This window comes from Cyprinodon tularosa, unplaced genomic scaffold (genome assembly GCF_016077235.1).
Source record: "Cyprinodon tularosa strain WSP-4 unplaced genomic scaffold, ASM1607723v1 ctg1067, whole genome shotgun sequence".
In the NCBI taxonomy this organism is placed as follows: domain Eukaryota; kingdom Metazoa; phylum Chordata; class Actinopteri; order Cyprinodontiformes; family Cyprinodontidae; genus Cyprinodon; species Cyprinodon tularosa.
The window spans coordinates 34,798-44,931 of record NW_024037857.1 but is presented as its reverse complement, the minus strand read 5'-3'; the positions used below and the strand labels follow the sequence as shown (position 1 = coordinate 44,931).

The window sequence follows — 10,134 nt, the reverse complement described above, 5'->3', positions numbered from 1 at the left end:
CCCCTAGTGTATCATGGTGGTACTGCAGGTAGAATGTGAATTCCGCATCTCATCCTCCCCAGGACGGACCAACAAGACAGCCCTCCCCCTCGCATTTCCATCAATTTAGGGGCCCAGAACTGAAAACCATTGAAGACTCCTGGTCTACTGTATTCGTTCACAGTCATGGTTTGTAAAAATAGAGGATAAAAACTGGATCCATCAGTTTTGATTGAGAGAACAGAGCTTCTACATGAGACGTTTAACAAGGTTGGGATGGCCACTGCCCCCACAACGGCCCAGAAAGGCAGAGGTCATTACGAAGCCATAATATTGGCAGTGGACTCAGATAGATCTTAGAAATGCTGCTCAGCTTGGTTCATTTGAGTGTTTAAATTTAGTCAGGCTTCCAGGATCCATCAGGCCTTGTGATTTAACAACATCCTCTCCGATGTTTTACACTGGATTGGTAGCATTGGTAACTCCAGTATTGAACTGACTTCCTGAATCATAATCAGGACTTTCTGGGTGGTTTGAGTTTAAATTTATGAGTTGGAAGCCAATCATTTCAACTTCCGAGGACAAACCGAACGCACCATAAGGCCACAGTCCCTTGATCTGGACCCATGGCCTCCAACTCCAGTTCTATAGATCTACTGCTCTGCATCTTTTACTGTAGGTTCATCCCTGCTCCAGCAAACCAGAATTAAATGAGTGGCTCTATACTTGGCCTTTACCAAACCTGATTTTGACATTAATTTGTGTCGGAGCAGGGAGGTACCTAAAAGTCACAGGATCGCAGACATCGAGGCCAAGAGTTGGAGACCACTGGTCTGGATCAGTTAAGATGGGATAAAAAAAACATTGTTAAACAAAACCTTACAGGAAAACAACAATTTAAAGAAATTTACTTTTTTATGACTATTCCTTTTTTCATCGTAACATCAGGCTCGTCTTCTAAAGGTTTGTGTTCAGTCCAACCTCTGTGCTCTGTTCATGAGGATCTGCTGTATGTATCTCTCCACATCATCATGGATGCTGCTGTCCAGCTGCTTTCCGTCCTTAAAATAACCCTTGTTTTTTATTACTGGAGGTCCTACAGCAGAGATTAAAAACTGCTTTTGTTGGGGGACTGTTTGAGATTGGGAACGGATTCGGGAAGTGGGTATCCGCTGAAACGCCTGGGACGAAATTTGCGGATAATAGGTGGAGTAAAAAGACTTGTGTTGAAGACTAAGAGGTGATTTCCTCAGCTGAGGGGGATAGCGCCTGATTGGAGGGAAACCATATGGGTCCTCCATGGAATTACCAAGGTAGCTGTTCAGTGTTAGAGCAGGTTTAGGCATGTAGTACTTGGGTTTGGGTCTGAGGATACGAGGTATGTAGTAAGGGTAGTAACCCAAGTAGGGTTTCCTCTGGTGGTAGGCATATGGATATAAGGAGTGGCCAGTCCAAACAGGCTTGGGTGATTTGAACCAGGGTCCCTGCTTCACCAAAAATGGCTTCTCTGGCTTTGGTGAAAAATTGCGATAGGGTAGCAAAGGTTTAGGAAGTTTCGCTTGTGAAACATACGATTTTGGTGTGTTTTTGTCTGCAAACCAAGCTTTGAGGATATTTACGGCTGGAGATGGTTGCTTGGACATGGGAAGGCTGTTTTGATTTGTTGAAAAGGGCCAACTAGAGTGAAGAGACGGAGATGAAGTGTGCTGCCGTAGCAATGCCATCTCAGGTGGCACGTCTTTCTTCTTCTTCTTCTCAACATCAGCAATGATGTCCACAACGTCATCAGCAGGGAGGTGCAACTTGCTGGAGATCTCGATCAGTTTGTCGATGGTCTGAGGGTCAATGTCGTCTTCCTCTGCCACCTCCTGCTCCTCATCAGATCGCTTATCCTCTGCAGCATTGGCCAGAGACAAACTGTGCTTCTTCTCCCCTTTGTTTTGTTTCACCATGTAGCTCAGTAGCATGTCTGAGGCAATATCAGCCAGCTTCTCCTCTTCCATCTTGGCTTTTTGGGCCTCTGCTGCTTGCCTCATCATCTCCTCCTGCTCCACTTTGGCTTGAGCCTCCTCCTCCTCCGGACTGAGGGGTTCATCCTCCTCCTCATCGTCCTCTGCACCCTCATCCTGCTCCTCCTCCTGCTCAGCTGGAGACGGGGGCTGCGTCGCTTTGCCGATATACTCGCTGTACTCTGGCTCTTCCACGGAATTGCCTCCCGTGAACGTGGGAAAGTATATTGCTTTCTGAGTTTCCTCCTGCCATTTTAGTTTTTTCTTGGTCATGGCGAGGTTGCTGCCTTTATTTGTTGGAAGGATGTCGTTGTAGCTGCTATATCCTCGGCCGTATCTCTGCTCGGAGATGCCATCCCTTTTAGTGTCGAGACGTGGGAACTCTTTCATCATGGTCTCCAGACTCTTCAGCTCCTCTGGATTGAGTTGCTCTTCGTCTTCGTCGCTGTTCTGCTCTGGGTTAGATGTTCCCTGGCTAGCGGCGCCACCCTCCGCTGTTCCATCTGAAGTGCTGGATTGCTGCTTTGTTTGGATTGGGATCGTCTGACTTGTAGTGTGGCTTGTCACCTTCTCGGTTATCTTCTCCTCCTCTTCCAGAGCTTTCTTTTTCTCCTCTTCCTCTTCTCTCTCCCTCTCCTTACCCTGTGAAGCAATATACATCTCCAGCTCTCTCTGTCTATCTATTTTTCTGTCTCTGGTCGCTCTCGTACTGTATGGCTCTTCTTTTTCAATGTTTTCTCTCTCAGACTCCGCCTCTTCTCCCGTACTTTTGTACTCTTCTTCATCCTCCTCTCTTCTGACATATGTTTGATTCAGGGCTTCCAGTAAAACAGCTGCTAGCCTTTTGGGATCAACGCCTTCAAAGAGCTCCTCTTCTTTGTCAGTTTGTTCTTTAGTGGCCAGTCTCCCTATCTCTGGTATTAGTCCCGTGTTTTCAGAGATTTCGAGCCTGGGAAGAACTTCTTCAGGCGCGTCATTGTGGTCTCCAAAAGCAGGGACAGGGTTCGATGTGGACGGTTGAAGGAAGGCCAACAATGTGAGGAGGACCGTGATGGGAAGGAGACCCGAAGCATGGCAGTTCCTTCTCATGGCCTGTTGAACCAGGTCCTGAACTGGACACAGAGAGGGACCAAGAAACACCTAAAAGGGAGAGTGAAGAACAGATAATCACTTTCAGATTTCCATATAGATACATAGGTATGCATCCTTCATGATTGCATATCACAATATGTCCAACACTGTTAAAAAGGACTTCCTGATGAAGTTAAAATAATTTTAATCTGTCTTATATGCCACAGATTAGCAAAATATTAAAGCAATAGGCACTGAGAAGCAATAGAGAATACATATACATAATTATAACCGTCAGCTTCAACAGGCGTATTGCTTTTATGAAACGGTTACCAGCATTATAACAATTTGTTGGTGATAATTAAACAATACAACTGAGAACTAATTTTGCCTCTTCTGAGTGAACAGTTCTCTGAACCGTTGACAGTTCACTGGTGTTGTGAGAGTTTACCAGCAGATTATAAACATATTAAATAACTAGAATGGGAAGTTAGAGCTAATTAATAGGTCATTCAAATCAAGGGCCAAACAAATTAATTATCATCAGTTCAATGATTTTAACTGTAATTTAATTAATAACCAGGGTTTGCAGTCTCTTATATAAAAGGTTGGACTCCTGAATCCAGCTGGTAAAAATCCAGTTGTCTTTCACTAATTTAGTAATTCAGGCTATTGCTTTTAGCAACGTTATTAATCACCAACCAAATAAAAGTGTCTCTGTTCATTCAGATGCTACTGAAAGAAAACTGTTTCCAGCATGAGTGATAAATCGTTCACTGCTTCAAATAAACTCAAAGACCACGGGTTAAAAATACAATGGTACCTTTATTAGCTACTATCACACAGTATTATTTCTAATAACTATGCAGAAACTAAACAGTACTGAAAATAAGCACAAATAAACAAAAATAAGGGGTGAAGAGTCTGTTTAAAAGTCTCTGAGGAATGTGCGAGTTTTAAAGCTTAATGCATTGAAAGTGTGCTTTAAAAATAGTAGGAGATAAATGTGAATAAACCCTGATGCAGAGATGTTAACTGCAGTCTAAACTGTGCGGTTTCCTTGGTTTTATTGTGGAAACTAAATTATGTCTCATTAATGCATTAGACTGTGATGAGGCTGAAGAGAAACAGGTTAGCTTAGCTGGTCTCCGGGGTTCTGGTCCGGCTGAAATGAAGGAAAGGTTAGCTCACCCGCCTCTACAACGTGTTCAGTATAAGCTAGCTAGGAGCTAACGATGCTAGGCAGTCCAGTGAGCATTAGCTTTAGACAAACCCAGCTCGTTCAGTCTGTAGTGAGCGTTAGCATTTAGTTAAAACTCTACAAACCATCAGCAGTTGAATCAGAAAGCTTATTTTAAATAAAACACAAACACGACTATCTATTCTACCTAGTTTAACCAAGCAGAGCACTTATGAAGCATCAGATAGAAAGGAGGAAGGACGATGTTACTGTTTTAGCTTGGCGGAATGGAAAGTCTTCGCCTCGGTTCGGTTTATTGCACGCCGCATCTTCAGTCCATTCTGTTCGTCCAACAGCAGAAAGGTTTGGATCAATCTGATGCAATAATAAGTGGCAACTTTGCAGGGGGGTTAATTTTATAACTCACGGCAGCCGGGACGTCTCCCTTTAGCTACAATGGCTAGCTTGTAGCCACAGCCCTCATGGAGAGGCTCCGTGGGGCTGATCTCGGTCTCTGTATCAGGCAGGGGTCGTCCGGGGTCTGACGGCTTCTGAAGTCTCCTTCGGCAAACAGCAATTGGGGCCCTCTGTCGGCGGTTAGATTTAGGCTAATAGATATGGATTAGCTCTCCTCTGTCTCTGCTGCAGCAGGCGGGTTCAGGAAACACTGCGTTCAGCTCCTTCTGAATCGAAGGAAAAAGGCGCTGAGACTCTGTGCAGCTAGCGCAGCCTTTGGTTGCTACTTAGCGTAGCTTATAGCAGGGAAGCACTTTAGAGTCTAGCCTTTAGCAGCTGCGCTGCTGACAAACAGGAACTTGAAAAGGAAGTTGCCCCTTTTAAAAGCTCCGTGGGAGGGGTGTGTCTTCAGAGGGGAGTAGTTCTGGTTAAATCAGCTATACTTGATCCCAACAATGGACAGTTCTAGGAACAGTGAACAGTTCTTTCAACATCGAACAGTTCTCGGGAAAGTCAACATTTCTCTGAACAGTGAGCAGTTCACTGAACAGTGACAGTTCGCAGAACACGGGACAGTTCTCTGAACATTTAAAAGTTCTCTGAACAGTGAACAGTTCTATGAATAGTTCAAAGAAATGTGAGCAGTTCACTAGACAATGAATAGTTCTAAGAACAGTGAGCAGTTCTAGGAACAGCAAACGGTTAACTGGATGGTGAACAGATCTCTCAACACTGAACAGTTCTTTGGACAGTTAACGGTTCTCTGAACAGTTCACAGAACAGTGAACAGTTCCTGGATCATTGAACAGTTCTAGGAACAGCGAAAATTTCACTGGACAGTGAACAGTTCTCTGAACAATGAACAGTTCACTGGACAATGAACAGTTCTAGGAACGGTGAGTAGTTCTCGGAACATTAAACAGTTCTAGGAACAGCAAACAGTTCGCTGGACAGTGAACAGTTCTCTGAACAGTGAAAAGCTCTTGGAACTGTCAAGAGTTCTCGAAACAGTGAACAGTTCTAGGAACAGTGAACAGTTCTAGGAACAGTGAACAGTTCTTTCAACATCAAACAGTTCTCGGGAAAGTAAACATTTCTCTTAACAGTGAGCAGTTCACTGGACAGTGACCAGTTCGCAGAACACTGGACAGTTCTCTGAACATTTAAAAGTTCTCTGAACAGTGAACAGTTCTCTGGATAGTTCAAAGAAATGTGAGCAGTTCACTAGACAGTGAACAGTTCTAAGAACAGTGAGCAGTTCTCGGAACATTAAACAGTTCTAGGAACAGCAAGCAGTTTACTGGACAGTTAACAGTTCTCTGAAAAGTGAACAGTTCACTTGACAATGAACAGTTGTAGGAACAGACAGTAGTTCTCAGAACATTAAACAGTTCTAGGAACAGCAAACAGTTATCTGGACAGTGAAAAGCTCTTGGGACAGTCAACAGTTCTCGAAACAGTGAACAGTTCTAGGATCAGTGAACAGTGCACTGTACAGTGAACAGTTCTCAGAACAGTGATTAGTTCTCTGAACAGTTATCAGTTCACTGAACAATGAACAGTTATCTGAACAGTGAATAGATCCCGGAACAGTGAACAGTTCACTGTCATCAATTCACATCAGGCCATCTGGGTTCTTCATATGGCCTGGTTCTGCTGGTGGTTTTTCAAAGGGAGTTTTTCCTCTCCACTGTCGCTACAAGCATGCTCAGTGTGAGGGATTGCTGAAGAGTCAATGAGTCGATGCAATCAGCTGGTTTTCCTTAGATAGAAAACTTTGAATCAATCTGACTGGATGATCTGGTGAACTGGAAAGTGACCTGAGATGACATGATGTGAATTGGAGCTATAGAAATAAACTGAATAGAATTGAATCCTCTACTGGAGGACTCAAAGTCAGCCACTGAAGCGCAACAAGATCAGAATTACACAGAAAAGAGATGAAACCTCAGTAGGAGCCATTACCAGCACAACAAGTCCCTTGTCTATTGTGTCAGCATGTGGGATGTGAACAGACTATTGCTTATTGTCTCGATGGTTTTGCCACGTTGGTTTTTTTTCAGGGGGAATCGTAAAAATGAGACGCAGAGAAGGAGCCATTTCTCAGCTCCATGACGGAGCTGCTAATCTGGAAACACCTCCTGTGACTTCATCCTAACCAGATGCTTTTATCTATATATTTAGAAAACTATTGTTTTACTATTTTTAATTTCAGTAAAATGTTATACTTTTATTTTGTAGCACTCTAGATATCATGTGGTTGTATTTAGTTTTTAAATCCTTTAATTGAAAAAAAAATGTAGCTTGGACCTTTTAAAATAGATGTTTTCTGTGGATCTATCCCATAATAGTGCAGCTATTTGCTCTGCTGCTGGCAGCTTATTGTTCTGCAGGGAATGAAGCATCCAGTGACCCCCGCCCACCTGCGGACCCCATTCACAATACAGAACCGTTCGCAGTGACGATTATTGGGGGGGGGGGGGGGGGTGATTTGAGGGGGTGGGGGGCTCCACACAGTGAAGGTCCAATTTGCAGTCGGTGGCGCTGATTGGACCCCAGCTGTTGCTGTCCGATTCGAACAGACCGAGCTGCAGTGACACCCCCCCTCCCTCCCTCCCTCCCTCCCCCCAAACCTGTTACACCCCCCCCCATTCTTTCGGGTAAACAAGCAGCAGGTAAATAAGCCTGATCTGGGATTAAGAGCCACTTACCTGCAGGTGAGGTCCGGGGGGTTTTCCAGGGTCTTTTTTCTTGTCCCTGCAGGTGCTGGAGGACCTGCCGTCTTCTTCCACAGGACCTTTTCCAACTGTTTATTATTTTTATTATTATTGATGTTCTTCTCGGGGGTTCCGCTCCTTGAAAGGACTGTTTTCAGTACCACGGACAGCGGCTCTGGATCTGAGGGTTTCTCCACCTTCAGCTTCCACGTGACGCATGCGTCAAGCGATCCCATTGACGTCACTCGCTTGCTTTTCATTCATAAGATTTTTTGGGGGGCTGCGGCTCCCTGTTTGGCAGCAGCTGGTCAGAAATAATCGCAACGATTCAGTTTGTCTGAAAATAAAACGATTATTCCAGATGAGGAAACAGTGTGTGTGTGTGTGTGTGGGGGGGGGGGGGGGGGGGGCAGAGCTGGAGCTCCTAATGGTTGGAAAGATCTTATATGGAGATAAACATCTAAAAAACATTAAAAATGATCCGCAAACTGAATAAGGAATTATGTTAAATATCAGGCCAATAACGGTTATTATGCAACATCTGCATCAAATAAATCATCCAGAGTTTAATGAATGACTTTTAGCTTTTTATTGATGCCTGTGATGTTTTTAGGTGCGCTAAGCTGTTATTTATGGTGCTTCACTCTGCCTGACTCATTCTAAATAATTAAGGACTTTTTAATTTTTCGATTAAATTAAAAATAAAAAATAAAAAACCTTATTAGATTTCCTTGCCCTCAATATTAAAAAAATCTTTATTGTGACTCTTGGCAAATCATATTTTATGGTGGCAAAAAGTGGCAGTTTCAATTTAAAAGGTTGCAGAGCCTCGAATTATGGTGTTATAAAAAAAAAAAAAAAAGAAAAATATCAAAGGTAATTTTTAGGTACAGGCTGACTAACAAATAAACAAACACTGGAGATAAATTCAGTGAAGGAAACTGATTTCATGCAGGCTTCCGTTGTTCTGTATGACGGATCATTAGGGCCAGATTAGAGATTTAGTTTGTTTACATTACGAGAATAAAGTCATCAGACATCAACCCATTTCAGGAAGAAAGCTTGGAGCTCCGCCCAGCATATGACGGCCGACCAGCTCCACCAATCAGCAACCAGAGTCCACTTTGACATCCTGCCCAGTTTGATGCTGCTGCTAAAAGATTTCCTGATTTGTCAAACCGATGCTAAAGTAGAACTTCACTAGCCTGGTGAGACCATCCTGATCTCGCGAGCTTTCAAGGTTTTCCTCGCAGATCAGTCTGGAGACTCTCCGTTAAAGAAAATTTGGAGCCGTTCACCAAACGAACGTCCAATCAGCGTTGGCTTTGAGGCGGGTTGAGGTGTGACGCAACGAGAAGCGCCACAGTTCAGTCTAAAGAACATGGCGGCTTCAGCGGATGAAACTAGCGTTAGCGTGGCTATCGAGCAAGTTTTATGGGAATTACAGAGTATTTCTTCACTGAAAGAAGAGCAAAACACTGCTCTGGAGGCTTTTCTCAGAGGAAAAGATGTTTTTGCTCTTCTACCGACTGGTTTCAGCAAGAGTTTCATCGGCTGAAGCCGCCATGTTCTTTAGACTGAACTGTCGCGCTTCTCGTTGCGTCACACCTCAACCCGCCTCAAAGCCAACGCTGATTGGACGTTCGTTTGGTGAACGGCTCAAAATTTTGGTGCGGTATCGGCTGTTGATCAAGTCCCAGTGCTGTATCTGGTGTTTGTCACAACGCGCTATTATCCAAGTCATCTTGAAGACATTCTTCTTCCAAATGTTGGCTACATATTACGGGTTTTTTCTCTGGCCAGAAGTTCGATGGCAAATCCTCCCTCTTCCAGTTGGCGATCCAACGACCAACCCGTCCGTGGAGGATCAGGAATCAGAAAGGTGGAATAACTCTTTTCACTTTTACCCGATGTATTCCAGCATCCAGCTGCCATGCACGTGGGCATTGTCAGTTTCACTATAGCTCTGGTGAATTTCAATGGTGAAGTCCTCTGGAAATCTTCAATAATTGTTGTTGATTGCAGATGTGTCTAGTAGTTCCCATTGATTTAGCTTGGAAAGCAGGGAGAGTGGCGCTAGGCTTACCGCACCGTGACGTCACTGCTGGAAGATGGCAGGAGGGAGGGGCTACTAGATTTGGGCAAAAATGGCCGCTCCAAGACTCAGTGATCGCCACTAAAATTATAATTTCTTTTACTGATTAACCCTAAATTCATTAAATTACTGCAAACGTATTAGTTTTAGGTATAAATAATGATCCATTGATTATTCACCACTGATCGGACTTTTCCCTTAAAAAGAGACGTAATTTAGACTTTAGTATTTAGGTTAAATCTTGTCGATCCATCATTGTTTTGATGTAGTCCAGAAATAGTTGATGAAATTTGTGCTTTTTAGCCGGTCTGATTTTGTCCTACTTTAGTCCAATAAGGCTACATTCACTCTGCAGACCTTTATGCTCAATTCCAATTTTTTTGTGAAATCTGGTTCTTCTGCGCAGTTTTTCACTTTTTTCAAAAATATATGGAACTTCTATGTGATCTCCTGTGTGAAGTACAATGATTAAAATAAATAACTAAACTTTATTGATCTCACATTGGAGAAATTCACTGTCTGCATTTAACCCATCCCCTTGGGGAGCAGTGGGCTGCCATTATGCGGCGCCCGCAGAGCATTCAGGGGTTAAGGGTCTTGCTCAGGACCAGGACCCAGGAAGATGTT

The 10,134-nt window shown here is 43.7% G+C and overlaps 1 protein-coding gene across 1 annotated transcript; it reads right to left on the bottom strand.

Moving 5' to 3' along the window:
* Positions 1–332: 332 nt before the first annotated feature.
* vgf (VGF nerve growth factor inducible) lies at positions 333–7,622 on the bottom strand. The gene is made up of 2 exons (XM_038288165.1): positions 7,407–7,622; positions 333–3,128 (listed from the first exon to the last, which is right to left on the bottom strand). Exon 2 carries the CDS (start codon positions 3,075–3,077, stop codon positions 951–953), a length of 2,127 nt encoding a protein of 708 aa, XP_038144093.1. The 5' UTR covers positions 3,078–3,128; positions 7,407–7,622; the 3' UTR covers positions 333–950.
* Positions 7,623–10,134: the final 2,512 nt, after the last annotated feature.